This window comes from Neocloeon triangulifer, unplaced genomic scaffold (genome assembly GCF_031216515.1).
Source record: "Neocloeon triangulifer isolate White Clay Creek 2 clone unplaced genomic scaffold, ASM3121651v1 ptg000008l, whole genome shotgun sequence".
Lineage (NCBI taxonomy): Eukaryota > Metazoa > Arthropoda > Insecta > Ephemeroptera > Baetidae > Neocloeon > Neocloeon triangulifer.
Genome location: NW_026775550.1, coordinates 4,915,577 through 4,935,375, shown reverse-complemented (window position 1 = coordinate 4,935,375; position 19,799 = coordinate 4,915,577). Strand labels below are relative to the sequence as shown.

The window sequence follows — 19,799 nt, the reverse complement described above, 5'->3', positions numbered from 1 at the left end:
ATTAACATCTTGCATAAGGTAAAATTGTTTAGTAAAATTACTTGCCGCTCTAAGGAAGTCATGCTTTCAGTCAAGCTTCATTCTGTGTCACCTGATAAATGTGCGCTCCTGTCCAGACACAAATTTCTAGTGTGTCATCTCACATCTTTATCAGCGCCCCACCCTCAGAGATAAGATTTGCCAGTTAGGCTTTGCGTTTTATAGCACACATCACTTTTCATTGCCGATCAAACCCCACATTGTGATACATTCGAAGAGAAATCATTATTAAACAGAGATTATTACTTTAATTGTCATTTCACTTTACGATACAAATTAAGCGAGTATTAAAATTTGTTGATCTCTCGGAAAGTAGGTTATAAGTATTTGGATATGTTTGATAGATAAATACAAAAAAATATAAAATATTTAACCCATCAGTCCATGAATTGGAAGGCATAAAATGGCACAGCGGAGATTCTTAGAGTAAAATGCCTAAAGGTCACTCTTTCTTGACCTCCTCTTCTTCGGGAGGTACTTTCCGACTGGTCGCCTCTTCATAGTCCAAAGGTTTCTCCTCCTCGTCAGGTACAACTTCTGAATCGTAGACCAAGTCATTCTTGTCCACGTCAAACTCGTCATCACCTCTCTTCATCGGACAATCAGTACACCTGCCACAGCAAAATAATTTAATTTTGGAAATTTCAAGATTTGGTTTTTCAAACCTGCTCTCATTTATTCCGTAGTTGATGCAAGATTCTCCGACACACTCGCAACACCCGTCGTGGAACCACCTGACGCTGGACGCTCCCATGGTGAGACAGGTGTCCCTGCACTTGGTGTACGACATGCATTGCGTTTGGAAGATGACTGTGCAGTTCAAAATCACAACTTTGTCCTTGGTGTTGTGCACCTTCTGCTCTTCATTATCTGAAGGAAAATATTTTTAGATAGAAAAACAACAAAAAAGATTAAAAAATTTTAATTTAACAGATGAGAAAACTTTTGATTTTTTTAAAAACTATTTTAATAAAATTAAAAACCATTGAAATCATTTTTGTTTGAAGAAGTTGACACTCGAGGAGATGATCATGGAAATGAAGAGATCGGGCTTTTCCATTGAAATCATGATTGGAAAAAATGTAATTTAATATTTTTAAAGACTTTGTTTTTTCCAATTTGTCAAATAAATTTGTTTAAAGTTCCGTTAAAAATACTAACCAATTGTTTGGTACTTGATGTCTTTCTCAACTTTCGGGTTGTACGTCGAGATGTCGATCTCCACTGGGTAAGTGAAAGTTTTCCACCTGTTGAACTCGTCAGGGTGGTCGGTGTACAAAGTGAACAGACCAGTGTAGTCGTCGTTGAAGTCCTCGACGTTGCTCTGCTTGCTCAAATCGCCCAACGACTTTGTGTCGTTCTTTTTTGGGCAAATGCCTGCGATTAAATTTTTTTAACAAAGATTTGCATAAAATGATTTTTTGTGACGAACCAACACACGAGCAGCAATCGGTGTACTTGTCACCGAGGCACATGAAGCACTCCTTGCAACAGGTGCAGTCGTTCTTGATGGTCAACTCGCACTTGCAGGACTGCGTCAACATGCACTTGCTGACCACGGGCGCGCAAAGGGCCTCGTTGCACGACTCGACCTGTTGCACGACGAGCAAAGTCGAGGCCAAGATCGCCGTCAGCAGCCACAGCCTCTCCAAGACCTCCATTCTGAAAATGAAAAGGTTGAGAAAATAAAGGAGTGGTTAAGCCACCTGTTGAAGGACGAATGACGAATTCAGCACAAACGCGCAATTCGGGGCACAAGTGAGATTTAAACGCACGATCTTTTTTTGTTTTTCGCTCAATTTTTCTCCATCTCACCTGAGTGAAAATGCTTGAATAAAACGTGAATAAATTCAGACGTAACCTTTCAATGATCTTTCGTGTTTTGTTGTTGTGACACAAATTGAAGAGACAGTGTTTCCGTCCCGCATCCAGTGCAACGCTGGAGGCTTGCGTAAAAAACGAGACGTGAGCCTCCAAAATGTGGGCCCCGTGCCCCGAGGCGATCGTCCAATCAGGGAGCGGCGCTTCACCGAAAAAGAATTCCCTCCAAAGTCTCAGCGTGCCACGCCCTCTTTTTTGTTGAGATAAATCATTAATGCCGGCATCCCAATATTTAAAGCTGTATTTTTTAGCCAGGCAGATTCGTCACGTCCAGGACAAGCTTTTTTCTCGACATAGACATTGTGCTCTATAATACACACATGGATGGGCTTGGGACATCCGCCCGCCTTTTGCTGGGACATCATGTGTGCTGTGGGACATTATTTGTCCTACCGATTATTTTTAGACAGAAGCCCTTCAATGAAGGTTAGTCTGTTGCTATTTTAGTATAATGTATTAAGCGGTATTAATTAAAAAAAAAAAAAGTCAAATATATTTTTATTTACTTCTTAGGAAAAGACTACGCCTAGCAGTCAAAGTGGCTCAAAAATTTGTATCTCTATGGGGGAAAAACAACCCTCGACTATGCGGTTGTTGCTGGTGAGACTGGCGAGAGGCTGACATGGCAAGATCATACTGCCAAACAAGAGGCCCTTCGACTGTTCCTGTAGGACCAATGCCATTCCTACGAACGATTGTTCAGGTAATTAAAAAAACAGACAATTTTTGTTTTCCACACCTTTTGCAAATTCAATTACAATTTGTTGATTTTTTTTTGCAATGAATATATCTTTATTTATTATTTAATGTGCCATTTTTCCTTCACAACTGTTGTTATTCAATTTTATAGTTATGAGAAATGAAAAATTTATAGGAGTACAACAAGATTTGAACTTCTTCCTGGCACGGCGTCAGCGGGAAAAGAAGAGACTTGATTGCAGTGAAGAGCCACAGGCCAAGGACAACAAGGGAGATTCCCCGTGATGACCCAAGACCCAACCCAGCAAAACTGGTACATAGACATGGACAATTGGCTGGTTCTTAGTTGGCTGGTCAATTAAAGCAACTACGTTTTGGTTGGTCATTCTTTTGTGGTTGATAAGCACTTCTAATAAGCACAGGCTTTGCTCTAATATAACATGGTATTTAATTTGGCAAATTATATGTCTCTTAAAATCCGTTAATTTCATTTCTTATTACTTAATAATAATGAAATTAATGATAATAACATTCCTATAGTTCTCTTTTATTTATATATTCTCATTCTCATTGTCAGCCAGTGAATTGATTTCTTGGAAAATAAAATCCTATAAATTATAATTTTATAGTTAAATTTGGATTGAAAAGGTCATAATTTATTTTTTAATTATCATTTAAAAAAATTCTTTCTGCAAACTGATCTAATTTAAGAAGTGATGAATTCTGAATTGGGTACATTATATCTGTGTGTAATGTAAACAACGCATCATTTAATATTTTCCAAAGTAAGAATTTATTTATCATCTACCAAATCAGTCTCACTCAGACGCCTATTCACTCCACATGGTGTGCAGGGCAAGTAACTTTCCCCTCTTCCAAACTCTTCGCCCTCTTCAAGAGTGACTGGGAGAGCCTTGTGACTGGTTTCGGGTAAAAATAAACATAAAACAGCTCCTAAGGCAGCCAGTATGCCAAGTACAAGTTCCGGCAGGGACGGATAAAGTTGCTCCTAATTATACAAAAATTATAACTCAATTGTTATTAATTTGATGTAATTAAAATACCAAGTAAAGTACTTGTGGAGACAAAATTGAGGCAGCGTAACCTGCGACATGGATGGCTGCAACGCCTCCTGCTTGAACCTGCGCCGGCACAAGTTCCGCAGTGTATTGTGCACCTGAGTTGTAAGCGACAACAACTGCAAACCTCCCCAAAAGCGCCATACTAATCGAGTAACCTGTATATATTTCAGTTTATAAGAATAAATAAAAATCAGATTATTTTGTGATCATACTGTGCGAAACGTCAACTTTTCTCATTCCTCCGGCAATGGCGATGAAGAAAGCACAGAAGAACAATGCTGACAAAGCGAGCAACTTCCTTCCGACTTTCTCTTGCATGAAAGCAACCACAGCACAGCCAGGCAAAATGACTAGAGATCCAAAACTGAGCATGGCTAAAGGGTCTGGGCCGACCGAATATCTTGAGATTGCGTCGTAACACAAAGTTAGCACCATTCTATAAGTAAAAAAAATTTAGTCAGGTTTCAAATTTGAGAACAATTCAATACTCACGATTTAAATAACAAAATCAGAGTATTCCTTCTTAAACGGGGAGAGCAAAAGAGTCCCAATATGTTAGCCCGAGGATTTGGCCTCAACCGACTAGCGCGGACCTTCAAAGAGCAAAATTAATTTTTTTTATAAATTAATTGAAATCTAAATATTTACTATAAAATTAGCTTCATCCTCTGGCAGAAGTTTTCTCTTGTTGAATTTGGCAATTTTCTGCATCGATTGAAATGCTGCCTGAGGACCTTTTCCTGCTGCAAGGGCCCACCTGGCACTCTCTGGAACTAGAAAGGGGACGATTGGCAGCAGCAGGGCAGGACTGGCAGTGATCAGAATGAAAAAGCGCCAGTGGCCTGCTGCATGTGAGATCCATGGCACCGAGACGCAGCCGACCATGTAAAAAACTCCAACGGCCAAATTCAGACCCACAGATCGCAAGCTCGGCCGCAAGTACTCCATCACTGTTAAAAAAATCAAATTAACTTAAGAACTTAAAATTTGTTGGGAATTTCTAAATTAAAAAAAAAAAAAATGGTGAAATAGGGACAAAGCTTATTCTTTTTGTATCTTTGTATTTTATTTTTGAATAAAAAAATTATAATCATTTCAATTCAGAGTGAAAATCCCTCAGCACTATTTTAATAGAAAAATAAAAAATTGTGAGTTTAATTTTTTATTTGAAATATTTTTGAGCTCTGCTATTTTTATCTCTGGTGAAAAAGAATTGCTGACATTCAATAACCTAATTTTTGTAACAACATGATTTGACTGTCTTAAAAAAATTAATATACCTAGGAGGTACATCATGTTGAAATTGGAGTCGCTCGCAGTTCCAGCTAGGAGCCGAACCGCTGCATAAGAAGCTATGGTTGTAGGACAGAGGGCTGTCACTACATTGGCCACGGCGCCGATTGTGTTGGAAATCACCAGCACGGGCATCCTTCCGATTTTGTCTGCCAGCAGCCCCAGGCAAAGGGTGCCAATTGTGCTGCCAAGAGAAAAAGCGCTCTGGCCGAAATAGGGAATCCACGATTTGTCACACACCCATTGAGTCTGCAAATTAAAAAAACTAGGAAAAATTAAGGTTATTTTAATTTATTTTCACCTCCACGATGAGAGTTGTTGGAGACTGCGGATCGAACGTCCATCCTGAGGCGCAGGGTTGAGATTCGGTGCTGGAGCCATTGACCCACTCAAAGCACGGACTAGGCCCTGGTGTGGCGCACGTGAATGGAGGAGAGATACTGATGACTGTCTGGGCAAAATAGTGCCAAGCGGCGCTGATATTGAATACGCCAAAAAGAGCCAAAAGCAATAGTTGCGCAGGCCCCCAGTCACCGGCCTGCTTTAATATTTCTTCGATTGGGTCCAAAGGGGGAACTGCTGAAAAAATTGTCATAAATTATTATATATAAATTAACAAAAATTATTTTACATAATTTAATTATTATGTAACTACTATTATTTTTTTAACAGCAAAAGGTGGCAAAAATAATTTTAAAAATTTATTTTTAGAAGTTATTTTCTTCAATAAAAAAATATTATCACAAATTAATTACAATGTTAAAAAACAATTTAAACAAACCTCAGCAAGTCTGAGTGTCTCCTTTTGTTTTTGATAAAAAAAAAAATGTCATTAATATCTCTGAGAGACAAACGTGCCATATCAAAGGTCCATTTGATCACATACGAACCTCTATATTGGCACATCTTTTTCTTTCTAGACACGAGTGCTAACTGCACAAAGAATAACATGATCGTCGGCTATCTTATCGCCCCGATTAACATAAGGGTCTTACTAAAAGACCTATCATTAGCCAATTTATTCCCGACTGAGACTTCCCATGCTGTCCTTTTCAACCACCAATAAAACCCAATTTGAAAATATAAAAAAAATTGTATACCTTCTTCACATTTGACGTCTGGCGAAGAGCTCATGTCACCCTGAACTAAAAGACTACCAAGGGAAACTGAACCGCGCAAATCCACACAATGTTAAAAAGTGCGTCTTACTCAGCAAAAGTAAAAACCGTATCCACACTGTTTGTTTTGAAATGCAAAAATATGATAAAACTCCTTTTCATTTTTTACTTTAGATCTGACAACACACAACATGCAGAGCAGCAAGTTGGTGTGAGACAATTTTATTGGAGAGTGCCGCGCAGCAAACTGCTGGCGTCGCCTCCTTGCAATCTCTGCAATGCGCAAAATAAGACAGTGGGAATGGTATGTGTGTGTGTGTGCCAGTTGCTAGAAAACAAGTGTGGCCGCAAGACACATTCTTTACACGTCATTTGCTTATGAACCGAAATGTTGCAAAAACTCTTGCATTCTAACATGTTCAGTTTTATTATCATGGGAAACTATTAGATCCATTCACTCTTTTTCTTGTTCGGCTGCGTCTGGAGTGTCGTTGCCCACGCCAGCGTCTTCGCTGACTGACACTTCAAAGTCCGCAGGCGCGATCAGCTTCTTTTTCCCGTGAGGAGGAGGCCCAATCAGAGTCACAATGTCGTCGTAATTCAGCACTTCTCGTTTCAATAACTCTTCGGCAATCTGAAATGGAATTTTTAAATTGCAGAAAAAAATGATTTAAATTTTGAGAAAATTATAACCTTTTCCAGTTTTTCCTTGTTTTCCTGCAGGACCTTTTCAGTCACTTTGTAGGCCCTGGCGATCAAGTCTTGGGCCACTCGATCCATCATGCCAGCAAGTTGTCTGCTGTACGGCCGCTTTCCCATTTCTCTCGAGTTCTCCTCCGGAAATGAGACCAACCCTACCTCCGGGCTCATACCAAATTGCTTCACCTAAAAGCGAATAATTTAAAATAAATCTTTTTTATTTTAATTATAATTACCTGTGCATAAGCCATTTTTGTGACTTTCTGCAAGTCGTTGTGAGCACCAGTGGTGATTCGGTTGAAGGTGAGGGACTCAGCAACACGTCCGCCCAAAGCCATGCACATTCTCTCAAATAACTATATGAGTTTAAAAGAATAAAGTATTATAATTAAATAAATTCATTTAAGACCAATTACATTGGATTATGTTCTTAATTCAATATAAAAAAAAAATTTTATAACAAACCTCTTCTTTGGTGTGCAATTTCTGATCAGAAGGAGAATACTGGGCAAAACCAAGGGCCATGTTTGTTCTTGGAACAATGGTAACTTTCAGCAAGGCATCCGTTGTTGGCAGCATCCAACCGACCAGAGCGTGGCCCGATTCGTGGTAGGCGACAACCATCTTTTCTTGGGGCGACATTGTTTGGGACCTTTTCTCGGTGCCACCGACCACCCTCTCAACTGCGTACTCAAGATCGGAGCCTGCAACAATTTTGTGCTTGTCCCGGGCAGCATGCAAAGCCGCCTCATTGCAAACGTTGGCAATATCAGCACCTAAAAAATAAATAATCTTAAATTTTTCCTAACAAAGAAGAAAAACTACCGCTAAATCCTGGGGTTAAAAATGCCATTCGCCTGGAATAAGAGCTGGGAGTATTTTCTAATTTGATAACTTTGAGGTGATGTTCAAAAATTTCCCTGCGCTCCTCCAGTGTTGGTAAATCAATTAAAATATGCCTGTCAAATCTTCCAGGTCTCAGCAACGCCTGACAAAATACATATTAATGAAAATATAATGTCAATAAATAAGTAAATATTATGAATAAAAAAAGTATTTATTCCTTACTTTGTCCAAGACATCTGCTCTATTGGTCGAGGCCAGCATAAGAACCCCTTCCTTGGAGGCCATGCCATCCATTTCGACTAGCAATTGATTCAGGGTTTGCTCTCCTTCTCCAACAGCTCCGTCAAATTGGCCTGTTCCTGAACTTCTCTTTCTGCCAATGGCGTCGATTTCGTCGATGTAAATGATGCATGGCGAGCGCTTTTTAGCCTCGCGGAAGAGATCTCGGACCCTGGCAGCACCAAGACCTCCAATCATTTCGATGAACTCGGAGCCATTCATAGAGAGGAACGGAACATTGGACTCAGTCGCAACAGCCTTGGCAAGCATTGTTTTGCCACAGCCGGGAGGTCCAAGCAGCAGAGCTCCTTTCGGAACCTGGAATAAATTTTTACTACAATTTACCCTATTTCATCCAAAATTTTTATACCTTGGCTCCAAGTTTCTTGTAGTATTCCGGCCTCTTGAGGTAGTCAACAAACTCACTGACCTCCTGCTTGGCCTCTTTGAGACCAGCAACGTCCGAGAAATGCACTCCTTTCCCAGGACTGGTTAGCGGATCGACCAACGTGAATTTGGCTCGACTCATTTGCGACTGAAATAAATTGATTTTTTCAACATTTAAAAACAATTTTGAACATAAAACTAATTACAAATGGGTCCATGTTGGTGGGAGTTTTGAGAGTTTTGCTGCGAGAGAGGAGTGAGAGAAGCAGAGCTACGACTATCAATGAGGCCAGCAACTTTCCGGCTGTGTCCGAATTTCTCTCGTAAATCACAGGAACGCCGTTCTCAGAATTGATTCCCAGTCTCTGTTCGGCGGCTCGTAATTTCTCTTCAAATTTGTTGGTGTCCACTATGTTCATGTGGAAGGTTTTGTGGTCAATCTGTGCGAAACAATAATTAGCTTTCAAATGTGTTGGTTATCTCTTCTCACCCTTCGGCCTTTGATGATCGCACCCTCGTGCAAAATGATGGTAACTATGTCCATGTCCGGACGGACAATCACTTCCTCCACTTCTCCCTTGGCCAGCATGTGGTGCACAAATTCGTTCCAGGAAACGTACCTCGTGACCTAAATTTAAATGTTAATTAAAAAGTATAAAAATTTTATTTTTATTTGCCTCTGGTTGGTTGCTGCTCGGAAAGAGGAGTGAAACAACACCAATGAGCAGATAGGCTGTCAGCATCCATAGAAAAGCTTTGGCCAGAAGAGAAGAAATTTTGGTTTCCTCATCGTCCTCTCTGTTCGGTTTCTTGTCGTTGTCAGGAGGTTGCTGATTCGGAGAAGGATTGCCAGGGCTTTTATTGTTCTGGGCAAACCAAACGGTCGAATGGAAATTTCTGGAGTTTACTTTAAACCCTGATCTGGCCAACAAGGAGCAAACAGCTTTGTACTCTCGTTTCAGCTTCCGTAATTTCTGAATGAATTTTTTAAATTTTATTATAATTGTAATTTATAAATCTAGTGTTTTTACTGTGTGGCTGATGGGACTGATGAATTTGAAATGCTCTGTCGGCAGCAAAGGGACTGTCCTGGGCAGTATACCTGGTCCAACCAAATTCGCAGAAGATGAGGTCAGACTGGAAAACGTCCGAGCCGGAGACCTCAAAACCGACTTGAACAACATGTTGGCAATTCTTTCAACCATCTCCTTATATTTGGGCTTCGAAAGTCAGGAAAGTGGAGAAGAAGTTGAGCTGGTTGTGAAGCATCTCACGAACAATTCATTTAATTTGTCCCAAACGTTTACGTAACATCATCCAAAATTCACGTTACACAACAAACTGCGTGAGAACTGAAATAAAAATTATAAATTTCTTAAAAATAATTACTCATTCCTTTAAAGTAAATACACAAATTTAATATTAAAAGACCCAATCGAGTTGAAATCTTACGTAAATAATCAGGAACTCAGCATGTTTTGCATTGCAGCCTCGCATTGGTTTTTGTTGCCTTTTTCTACAACAGCTGTTTTAAAGAGGGGGAGGGGGTGGGGGAATGGAGGAGCGCCGTGAGGAGAATGGACTTGCTAGGCTACATAAAAGGTGATAAATTAATATTAAATAATGAACATTATGCTTTTGGTATATTACTTAATTAAAATTAATTGAGACTATTGAGAGCATTTCAACATTTTAAATAAAACTTACTGTTATATAATTAATTAATAATTATATAATGACTGGGTATATATTATATTTAGAAATTTGGTATTTGTGCATGCAGCCTTTGAGATGTGAAATACAGAAATTGAAGTTTAAGATAGTAAATTTATTTTATTCAATATTGATTTGCAGTCTTCCTTTCCATTTATTATCTCACTCAATTAAAAACAGGTGAATTTCCTTAAAATATACTGAAATAATAGACTGAATAATATTGGAAAAAACTTACTTAAATTTCAGCTTATCACCTTTCAGTCTACAGTCTACAACTAGTTGGCAATGCGTTACTTTGAAAGATTGCCATCGATTTGTCATTTTTTGTTCCAATAGTTAAAATTATAATTTTTCTGTGTCTATTTTTGATCACAAATTTAATCATAAACTAACACATACTTCACTCTTTACTGCCAATAGCTTGTAATGCAAATATAGAGAATTAATGAGGCAATGGGGGGGGGGGGGGGAATTTCCAACAGAGATATGGCAGCGGAATTAGCATGAGACATCCAGCAGTACGATGTTGAGCACATTATGAGAGGAGGCACCAAATTTCACGCAACATTTTGAGCTTTCCAACTTCCAACTTTGGACAGTTCAGAACAATGTTCTTCAAGAATGTGACATGCGGAACAATGACCTCGGCCAAAGGTGGCGAAGAAAATTTAAAACTGTAGTAAAAGCGCACAAGATTCTGCAGAAGTGGCTCTGAACTGTCCTTCATGGCCTCTGGAGCGATAAAGACGTTTTTCAGGTGAAGGGTGTGCAACTTTGGGGCCAACAGGAGCTTGGACAAGTTGGCTCGATTTGTAAGGCATTCGAGGTGCTCCAAATTGGTGGTCCAGGTACTCGATGATGCAGCTGCCTTTAGAGGGTGGAATAATGTGCGACGAGTAATCTCTGCGATGGTCGACGATGCTCGTAATGCCCTTGGAGGTTTCAGCGAGCAGTTGCAAAATCTGCAAATCCAATCCCCCGGGTTCGAAAAACTTTTCGCCACCACAGAGAACAAAGTCAAATTTTGACAGGGTAGAGTTGATCAGACGCTGCAGGAGACCCTGGGGAATCACAACCTTTGGCCACTCGGGGGCTGCTGCCAACTGTTTCACTTTTCTTTAACTGCAGAATAATTTTTATTAATGAAATCGGTATTCAATTTTTGATCAAACCTCCAAAAAAAGAGGAATTGTCGTTGGCTGGTATCAAATATTTCAATTCGTCGGGGAAATACTGAATGTAGTCCGGTGATTTACAGAAAGCCATCGCATATCCTGCATATTCATCAGGATGTCCGACTTCACTCTTTGAGCTACCGAGAAATAAAGACCATGATTTAAAGTAAGTTTTAGAGATTTAAATAAAAGGTTTACTTACGAAGACATCTAATCAACTGAGGGACTGCCGAGAATTTTGGCAGGTTCAGAATGACGGTCCTTATGCACAGCTGCCGCAGAGGAACTAAGTTGCAAACCCTCGATTGCAAAACTCGGGCTGCAGCAACAAGTTCTTGACTTTCATCTTGCTCGACAATCATTTCTAAAATAAAAATACATTTGTACTTGTCTTGATTTAATTGATTTTGATAACAAAAAATAAAGAATGTTAAAAAGACTTTTAAAATAAAATTCCATAATCATTTTACTAGGCATTTTAAGGTGAAAATATTGTTGATTCCATAAGTATGTACTTGCAAAAACAAGCCCACTGTGTTGTCAAAAACTCAAAGTCGGTCCACCTCGCCTCTCTGGGCACACAGACTCCTCGACCGTATGATCTTCCCTCTCGGACAAAACCTACATAGCTGTTGAAATTTTGAGACCATCGTCAAGATAATAAAACAAATTCATTGGGACTCGGGACCAAGAGGCATATTTAAATTAAACTTACGGAAGTATGTATTTTAAGTTGTCTATAAACAGACGACACACTCCACTCTCTCGTTAATCGATTTAAAAATTAAAGACGGGAGTTTCCCGTGATTTCGGCTAATTTGGCTTCCTTTTCGGGCTGTAACGGAGAGCAAGCCGGGCATTTGCTTCTGAAGAATTAGTTTCTGTTCTGTTACTTCTGTTTGTTTTGTTTATTTTTGGGTGGGTGGTACCGAAGCAACGGCAGAAGTGTTTGGCTCAAGGAGGTTTGGCAGATTTCGTTTAATTCCAAAATTTCCAAAACTCGATCTAGATAATAGGGTGGGGACCTGGAGGGGAAAGAAGACAGTCGTTATCGCGCATGCGTCGCTTCCAAATAAGCAGGGTAAAAAAATCATCAAATTTTTTTGGCTGCAGTCAGCGCCTCCTGTGGTGAACGCCGGGAGGGGAGGAGGGATTTCACGAACGCAATTTTGGATTCCTTTTTGGAATAAACAAACACATGCTATAATTCGTCAATCGTCATTTGTTTTCGTTCGCGCCAAGTGTGCGCGGAGTGTCGGTCTGAATTCGTGTTCAAACTTGCCCAACTTGTTCACACGTTGATCCGTGGTAGTACTTCTGGGACTATTTTTACGTTTTTCATTGTTGTTCCAGTGAATTTGTGCCGTGGAATAAAAATTTTAAATTTTGCAGCCGCAGCGTTAACTGGTCCGAGGCCTGTACTAGTAAATACAGTGTTAGTGAGGACAAAGGCGGAACCACTGGCGGTACGCGGTGTACGTGGATGAATCACGCTTAGGGTGGATCGGTGGATTCGTGCTTTTATGCTCATGCCACTCGGAGACTTTGGAGAGAACTTCTCTTCTGTGTTGTTTGTTTGGGAGAGACGTTGACCTCGCCGGTGTAGCCAAAACCATAGCTTCCAGTGCTTCCACGATGAACGAAAAGTAGGTTTTATACAACTTATGGATATTAGAAGGTGGACTGGACAACAGATTTCTGTTCCCTGTGCCCCCATACATTAAGAATCGATGTCAAAATATCTGTGTCGACCCACCGCAATATTATGGTTTTTGCTCCGCACTTTTCCAATATCCATGTTTTAACTTGTTGATTTTATATATTCATAAACATAAAAAGCATTATTTAAAAAATTTCTTTTTATAGACCGATATTACATGGAAAATGCTGCTGTGGACTCGAATTTGATTTGAGGAAAACCAACTGGCATTTCCTGTCAGCTAAATCAGGAGGCACCTTAGAAGAATTGCACGCCAAGCTAATTAATGCAGAAGAGGCCACATTCTTCGAAAACTACTTTATGGGCTGCAAATGCCCCCGATGCCACACAATTCTGTCCGTGCACAGCATCTCAAAGCACATCAGTAGCTCTCATTGCAAGGGAGAAGGATCACTGACCTTCAATAATTTTATGTACGTTATATGGAGATATGTAAAGGTTTACTCTTAATACAGACAATTTTTTTTAATAGGATCGAAATTTACGACCGCTCTACCAATGAAGTTGTCTCACTTGTGGAGGAGCAAAATGAGTCGTCTTCTGATGCTGATACCAACACAAGCAGTTCATCATCAGCAGAAGAACCTGCTGAGAAAAAGTTGAAGTTGGTTTGTAATTCTTTAAGTATTTTTAAAACAATTATTAATTTTGCCCTCACTTTTCACCTTCAGGACAACACAAAACCTGCTGATGGAAATGCAAAGCATGAGGCCACAAATTTAGTGTCAGTTTTGACATCTATGGGGTTTGATGAAAAGGATGCCCAGCTAGCTTCAAAATACTGTAGTACTGCTGACGAGGCCCTTAATTTCCTGAACAAGCAATGCCCACTGTGCTTGGATACAGTTTCAGCAGATAAAGTAATTATTTTTGTATCTTATCTTGTGAGACTTGGCAAAATTGTGAAAAGTTGCACCTTTTATTGCTTATAAAAGCATCTAACTCAATCGCTTCTCTTTTAAGATGATCTCAATGCTGAGATGTGTCCACAGCTGCTGCATCACTTGTGCAAAAACTTACTTTACAACACAAATTCGAGAGAAATTCATTATGAGTATGACATGCATGTTCTGCAATGAGCCTGTTGATTTGGGTAAAAGGTACAATATCATTTTTTTACCACTGGAATTTTTTTTTCAATTATTAATGTTAATTTTTAGTGGATCACAAGATGACACCTTCAAATACTTCTCGGAAATCACTATTTTTCTGAAGACTCTTCTTTCTGAAAACGTCTATGATCTATTTGAGGAAAAAATGAGAGACTTTGCCCTGATGAATGACAGCAATTTTCTTTGGTGCATTAAAGTAATGAAGTTTTTAATAATTTGAAAAATATTATTTACAATTTATTTGTCATAGGTCGAGTGTGGGTCTGGCTACATTGCCATTCCAAATAATCAAAAAACCACATGTCCTCACTGCGGCACAGTCACTTGCAAAGTTTGCAGAAGACAAGTAAGTTTTAAGAACATTTGTAAATTATTATTATAATTATATTTAACATTTTTCATTATTTTTTTGCAGTGGTCCGAAGGACACGTCAACAAAGACTGTGACACCTTCGCCAAGGATTTAAAGGATGAAGACAAGCTAGCTGATGACCAAATACTTTTGGCTGAAATATTCCAGTGCCCCAACTGTGAAAGCCGATTCTCTCTCAGCCAAGGAGGGTGCATGCACCTCCAGTGCACGTTTTGCAAGCACGATTTTTGCTCTGGTTGTGCTGAGCCCTTTTTGGTAGGGTCTCTTTGCAAATTTGCAGCTAGGTGCCGTCTTCTCGGGTTGCACTGTCACCATCATCGCAACTGCATGTATTATCTTAGAGACAAAAGTCCAGAGCAACTCGAACACCTTCTGCAGGTAAGTTACATAGTTTTATAAATTATTCTAACTATAAGAATTAATAAAAGTCAAAAGAAAATGTTTAATTGCCCTGTTTGTTTCAAAATAGATAAGAATCTTAAAACAAGATTTGACTGCTGTGATAGATCTTATTTTATTAAAATTTATTTTTTCTATGCTAAAATTCGATTGAAAAAAAAAATTAAAATATCAACTTTCTAAATGTGATTCAGGCCTTTTCTTAATTTTCTGATAAATTTTTTGTCTTTATTGTTTGGGCTTCAAAACAGTATTAATTTTGACTGCTCAAATCAAAACAAATTATGGCCCAGCTGAACAGCCCCATTGCACACAAAAAGCGGGGTCAGGGCAGCCTCTATTTATCTGAATGGTACATTTCCCCACTTTCCCCAGAATTATTCTTTACTTTTATTACTTAAAAATTAACTCAAATTAAATGCAACCTTTTAATTTGAGAACTATCTGATCTTTTTTTCAAAATTCAAATCAGAATTAGTATTGAACATAAATTAATAAAATGTTTTAATTTTGCTTTTAATTGAAAACTTATGATTTACTTTCTCGTTTTTGTTTCAGACCGAGATGATTGATTTTGGTGTAGATGATTTGGAATATACTGACAGTGAGCAAAGCTTGGAAAGCAAGAATTGTAAAATCAGCTTGCAAATGGACACGCCATTGGGATTAGTCGAAGGGCAATGCAAAGAGCAAGTTGTTGAAGGATATGCAGGCTACTGCATGTAAGTATGGTTTTCTCTTTACCCACTGTGTCCCAAAATCTTCAACACCCTGCGTTTTTAATTTAAATTTTATGAAATTTAATAACAATGAGTTTTAGTGATTTAATCTGATTTTTTTTTGTAATTTATTTTTTATGGATTTATTTCCTTGATAGAGCCAAATAATATTAAATAAAAACATTATGGTATTTTAAAATAACTATAGCTGTAAATGGCAAGCAATTGATTTTGGCATAATTAAAAAAAAATTGAAAAGAAGAATTATTAAAATGATCTGCATGCAGCCTGGGGGCCTGCCTAGTGGGGGGGGGGGGGGCTAATGAGCCCATGAATTTAAAAAGGGCCAGGGCGCCTATTTTGGTTCAGGGTCGATCGCTCAGTAGGTCAGGCGGCCGGCCCTAAATATATGTCCGTGCAGTCTGATGCCAAAAAACAAGTGGCCGTGATGACTTCTGCTTAAACACATATACTAAATCGAATTTTACAGCAAACACTACGTCGAGTACTTATGTGGCCTCATAAAAAAACATGAGCTTGATCCAAGCATCATTTTGACGGTTGAAGAACTAGAGGCTACACTGGCCAGATTCAGCAAAGATCTACCGCCCCGAAATCTTGGGCTGCCTGAAGACCAGTATCGAACTGCTTTAATTGAGGTGAGTCTCACTGGAGCTTACCCTCTATAAGTCTCTAGTCAGTGTAATTTCACGGGTCAGACTTTTCCTGTTTAAATAATTTCAAACTTTTTTAATTAACGCTTTATTATTTGCACACAGAATGAAATATAGAATTTGAGATGTTTTGAGAAAGTGCAAGCTGTAGGATGTGATAATCGCCTAAAATTTTGAAAGCGTTTTGCAACGCAGCACTTTTTTAAGGGATAATACTTTTTAAGTTAGCAATGAAGCACTAAAAAGCTTAAGTTCTTTTTTCTAACTTTTAATAGTTTTTGAACCGTAAAACTGGTTCAATTGAAATAAAAAAAGAAATCATTTAAATATTCTATTGAGCAAAACTAAATTATGCGGTTTTTAACTATATGGGAAAAACAAGCTGTTATTGATATAAAATTTTTTTAAAGTATTTGAATAACATGAATATATGTGGGGACTATGTGGAGGTTGTATAAAATAGATGTAAAAAAATGAAAAATTCGTTGCAAAAAAAAAGTTGGTCTACAGCTCCTCAACTTTCACTGTCATTAATATAAAATTGGAGAAAAGATGGTCCTTTGACTATTTCCAATTTTTTTTTTTTATTATTGTTGTTTATATAGTATGCATGAAAAATACTTAATATGTGGATTATGTGCATGTTATTATTTTTGTGTTTGATTTTCAGGCTGTTTCCAGTCTGCCCTTGAAGCCGAGGCCTTAAGTTGACAATGAAGCAGGTTCAGATGAGGCCACCTTGTGACTTGTGAGTCATCACTGCAACCCAACAGACTCTGTGGCCGAAATGAAGAGAGTAGCAATTTAGTAACCATAACTCCCTGTCCTGGAACCCCTATTTCCTTTCCTCAAGTCATGGGGGTAGTATAATTTACTTTGGATATCCTTCCAACCAAAGCTGAACTAATCAAAAACACAAAATTTATTAGTAGTGCGCAACCCCACATAACATATAACTAAACTAAAAGTGGAATTGAGTTGAGCCATCGAATAAATATAAACGTTTCTCAACATTGTTAGGTATAATCTGTTATCTTGGTGTGATATACTGTTGATATTGTATGCTCGTCCCCTATCTTGTATTCACACCGATTCATTGGCGACACCTTGTGTGTACGAATAAATAAGTACAATTAGCCGCTCAAGTTATTTTGCCGACCCTCCCAATAAGTTGGGCTGTAATGTAAGGGCAGTAAGTCTTTCGGTTTTCAAGGGGTTCATTTTATGGGGAAGAGCCTTCCAGCCGTGGGTCAGAATAACTAGAAGACTGTTGAATCAAACAATTAATAAACCTGAGACAAATAATTGAACAGACAAATATAAAACTAGCACACTTGAAGCAAGACTGAAAGTGGTGTAGGCCTAGAGACTGGCTGTAGGAGCACATCATTCCGTCCGTATATTTGAAAAAATAAATAACCAAATTGTTAAGGTAGAAATGATGCAACCTCCTATAAGGTGTGCAAGCCGCTGTACACCGCTGTTTGGCGGGTTGCTGTCACTGATATTTTACTAAACTATCTATTAATTTGGTAAATAAATCAGAATGAAAAATGAAAAAAAAATTGTTTGGATTAATAAAATAAAAAATTCACCCTAAAGAAAATAACAATTTACGGTCAATTTATATAAAAAAATAGCAACGTTTTAGGATTTGTTTTGGTGGAAAATCGTCTGCTGATAAGAAGAAAAAAATTAAGTTTATTGTGTGTTTACTTACTGCCGTCGATCTTTCTTAATTTTGAAACATCAGCGTAGTAACATGATGTCCTTTTTGTTATTTTGGTCCTTCTACTTGTGAATGGTTGCATTGCATGTGAAGTGGAGGCGCAAAGGGAGAAAATGCAGTGCGGGTGTTTTATGAAATCAAGGATGGACGCAATCTCAAATTTTTGCATTGCGATCGCGATCTTGAAAATTAAAAATTGTGCGATTGCGATCGCGATCATGAAATTGAAAAATCGTGCGATTGTGATCAAAAACGTTGCGATCATTTGCGATCAAAAATATTCAAATCTTCAAACTATACAAAAAATTCTAAAAATTCTAATTATAACGTATAAATTTGAAAAAATGTAGTAACATTTTTTTAATTCTATTATGAAAACAAAAAACTATGAAAAATGCATGCTCACTGAAAATAAAATTTGATCAATTAATATGAAGAACACTTTAATAATTTTCATGCAAGGACAGACTCGAGCGGCCGCACCTCCAGCCCAAGCGTCTGCCGCACCTCGAGAGCCGCGCCGAGATTGTCTGGGCTAAAATCCGAGTGGGCAAACTGCGGCTGCTCGTCGGTTCGGCGTACAGGCGGCCAAATACCAAGGCCGCGCAACGCGCCGCCCTGCTGCACTCTCGCTCGACCTGGTGGCCGCCAGGTGACCCCGCTGAGCAGCCCAACTTTGACGGTTGTTTGCTCATGGGTGACTTCAACCCATGGATTTCAATTCAATTCGTTTATTCTCTCACAACAGATTTAAAGAAAAAGGATAATTAAATCTATGCTTCAACCTCAACATCTGCTGGGTAGCTGACCCACCGGTGGCCAATGACAAAGTCGCTGAGGAGTTCCAGTACGCCTTCGCCGACATGCCATGGCCTTCTTGTAGCTCGTCGAAGGGCAAACACGGACGACTGACTCAAGTGAAATATGTGATGAAAACTTAATTTTAATTTGAGAGATTAGTCTAGTCCACAACAAATTTAATGCTCCATCATGAGTTAAAAAAATTTTAATGGCGTTTCTTTTAATATAACGAAGGATTCTAAAAATTATTTGGAATAAGTTATTAACTAGAAAATAATTAAGAGCTTTCGAGAACATGAAAGTTAAAAACGACGATGAATATTTTTATTTAAATTGCAGCGGTCACGGAATGATCTATTTACAAGTGAATGAGGTCATGTTTAAAATTAAGAACACAGAAAATAAATTTACTTTTTTATTTTATGTTAAGTTACCATATAATAGAGAAAAATTTCTTATTTTAACATATTTGTTAATTTTCTGAAATTTCCTCCATTTGCCACGTGCACTGGACACTTAATATTGAGCCAGTCAAATTAACTGGTGAGTTGATTAACGCGATTTCCAGATATATAGTTGTGTTTAAATCGCTTGATATAAATTGTGCGCGCGAACAGCGCGCTGTATTTATAATAACAGAATCAATGCTTCAGAGTAATTTTATTATCAAACATTGAAATTTTACAAATTTTTAAAACCAATCTCAGGACAGAAAGAAGGCCGCCGACATTCACGCCCTGATTCAAACACACTCGGCCGATATATGCGCGGTGAACGAGACGTGTGGCTCTCGCCTGATATTCACAATCACGAGGTGCGTACGTCGTCCTTCGAAAGGACCGACTATTAACAGTAGTCTTTAGAACGTGTTCTACTTCAGCGTCGTTAATTCTGATTACAGGCGGTTCCAATTTACTAGTTTGAACAGTATGCATGAAAGGAATAAATTAGTTAATAATTATTTCTCACCACTCTGATAGGGCCGAACTGGAATGACGAGCAACCGGGCGGACGTTGGCGTCGAGTGGGTTGCAAACTTTCCAAGTTCGCAGGCGTCT

General features: G+C 38.6%; 5 protein-coding genes and 2 long non-coding RNA genes across 15 annotated transcripts in view; 2 read left to right on the top strand and 5 right to left on the bottom strand.

Moving 5' to 3' along the window:
- Positions 1 to 209, bottom strand: part of LOC132194966 (sodium/hydrogen exchanger 2-like) — a 36,488-nt gene extending 36,279 nt beyond the window's left edge. For both annotated transcript variants that reach the window (XM_059616599.1, XM_059616601.1), the window contains exon 1: positions 46 to 209. In XM_059616599.1, the coding sequence (XP_059472582.1) occupies positions 46 to 62 (17 nt within the window). In that variant the 5' untranslated portion in view covers positions 63 to 209. The remainder of the gene's footprint in view (positions 1 to 45) is intronic.
- A 55-nt stretch (positions 210 to 264) lies between these two features.
- LOC132194969 (protein twisted gastrulation-like) lies at positions 265 to 2,074 on the bottom strand. 2 transcript variants are annotated; one of them, XM_059616610.1, is made up of 5 exons: positions 1,901 to 2,074; positions 1,472 to 1,701; positions 1,201 to 1,416; positions 705 to 909; positions 265 to 650 (listed from the first exon to the last, which is right to left on the bottom strand). In XM_059616610.1, exons 2-5 carry the CDS (start codon positions 1,698 to 1,700, stop codon positions 482 to 484), a joined length of 819 nt encoding a protein of 272 aa, XP_059472593.1. In that variant the 5' UTR covers position 1,701; positions 1,901 to 2,074; the 3' UTR covers positions 265 to 481. The 2 variants fall into 2 exon arrangements, with proteins under 2 accessions (XP_059472593.1, XP_059472592.1); XM_059616609.1 differs by having other exon boundaries at positions 1,855 to 2,010.
- A 23-nt stretch (positions 2,075 to 2,097) lies between these two features.
- LOC132194971 (uncharacterized) lies at positions 2,098 to 4,151 on the top strand. Its single transcript, XR_009441593.1, has 3 exons — positions 2,098 to 2,346; positions 2,434 to 2,623; positions 2,795 to 4,151. It is a non-coding gene; the product is annotated as an uncharacterized LOC132194971 (long non-coding RNA).
- LOC132194968 (solute carrier family 22 member 13-like) lies at positions 3,385 to 6,372 on the bottom strand. Of its 4 annotated transcripts, none has more exons than XM_059616605.1 (8): positions 5,885 to 6,372; positions 5,296 to 5,573; positions 4,982 to 5,243; positions 4,350 to 4,651; positions 4,194 to 4,294; positions 3,914 to 4,137; positions 3,684 to 3,856; positions 3,385 to 3,628 (listed from the first exon to the last, which is right to left on the bottom strand). In XM_059616605.1, exons 1-8 carry the CDS (start codon positions 5,943 to 5,945, stop codon positions 3,413 to 3,415), a joined length of 1,617 nt encoding a protein of 538 aa, XP_059472588.1. In that variant the 5' UTR covers positions 5,946 to 6,372; the 3' UTR covers positions 3,385 to 3,412. The 4 variants fall into 4 exon arrangements, with proteins under 4 accessions (XP_059472588.1, XP_059472589.1, XP_059472590.1 ...); XM_059616606.1 differs by having other exon boundaries at positions 5,296 to 5,570; XM_059616607.1 differs by having other exon boundaries at positions 6,095 to 6,372.
- A 148-nt stretch (positions 6,373 to 6,520) lies between these two features.
- On the bottom strand, positions 6,521 to 9,930 carry LOC132194967 (paraplegin-like). 2 transcript variants are annotated; one of them, XM_059616603.1, is made up of 12 exons: positions 9,776 to 9,930; positions 9,355 to 9,675; positions 9,001 to 9,297; positions 8,814 to 8,951; positions 8,530 to 8,763; positions 8,307 to 8,471; positions 7,880 to 8,254; positions 7,637 to 7,799; positions 7,277 to 7,587; positions 7,048 to 7,167; positions 6,806 to 6,997; positions 6,521 to 6,746 (listed from the first exon to the last, which is right to left on the bottom strand). In XM_059616603.1, the coding sequence occupies exons 2-12, from the start codon at positions 9,526 to 9,528 to the stop codon at positions 6,567 to 6,569; spliced, it is 2,349 nt and encodes a 782-aa protein (XP_059472586.1). In that variant the 5' UTR covers positions 9,529 to 9,675; positions 9,776 to 9,930; the 3' UTR covers positions 6,521 to 6,566. The 2 variants fall into 2 exon arrangements, with proteins under 2 accessions (XP_059472586.1, XP_059472587.1); XM_059616604.1 differs by lacking the exon at positions 9,776 to 9,930 and adding an exon at positions 9,734 to 9,755.
- A 580-nt stretch (positions 9,931 to 10,510) lies between these two features.
- Positions 10,511 to 12,142, bottom strand: LOC132194970 (uncharacterized). The gene is made up of 5 exons (XR_009441592.1): positions 11,930 to 12,142; positions 11,730 to 11,843; positions 11,417 to 11,578; positions 11,212 to 11,351; positions 10,511 to 11,161 (listed from the first exon to the last, which is right to left on the bottom strand). It is a non-coding gene; the product is annotated as an uncharacterized LOC132194970 (long non-coding RNA).
- Positions 12,143 to 12,403: 261 nt separating this feature from the next.
- Positions 12,404 to 17,723, top strand: LOC132194738 (E3 ubiquitin-protein ligase lubel-like). Of its 3 annotated transcripts, none has more exons than XM_059616214.1 (12): positions 12,404 to 12,522; positions 12,607 to 12,860; positions 13,081 to 13,347; positions 13,407 to 13,542; positions 13,606 to 13,794; positions 13,898 to 14,034; positions 14,095 to 14,242; positions 14,297 to 14,392; positions 14,462 to 14,797; positions 15,377 to 15,540; positions 16,028 to 16,196; positions 16,882 to 17,723. In XM_059616214.1, exons 2-12 carry the CDS (start codon positions 12,850 to 12,852, stop codon positions 16,915 to 16,917), a joined length of 1,689 nt encoding a protein of 562 aa, XP_059472197.1. In that variant the 5' UTR covers positions 12,404 to 12,522; positions 12,607 to 12,849; the 3' UTR covers positions 16,918 to 17,723. The 3 variants fall into 3 exon arrangements, with proteins under 3 accessions (XP_059472197.1, XP_059472198.1, XP_059472199.1); XM_059616215.1 differs by having other exon boundaries at positions 12,421 to 12,519; XM_059616216.1 differs by having other exon boundaries at positions 12,435 to 12,522; positions 12,613 to 12,860.
- Positions 17,724 to 19,799: the final 2,076 nt, after the last annotated feature.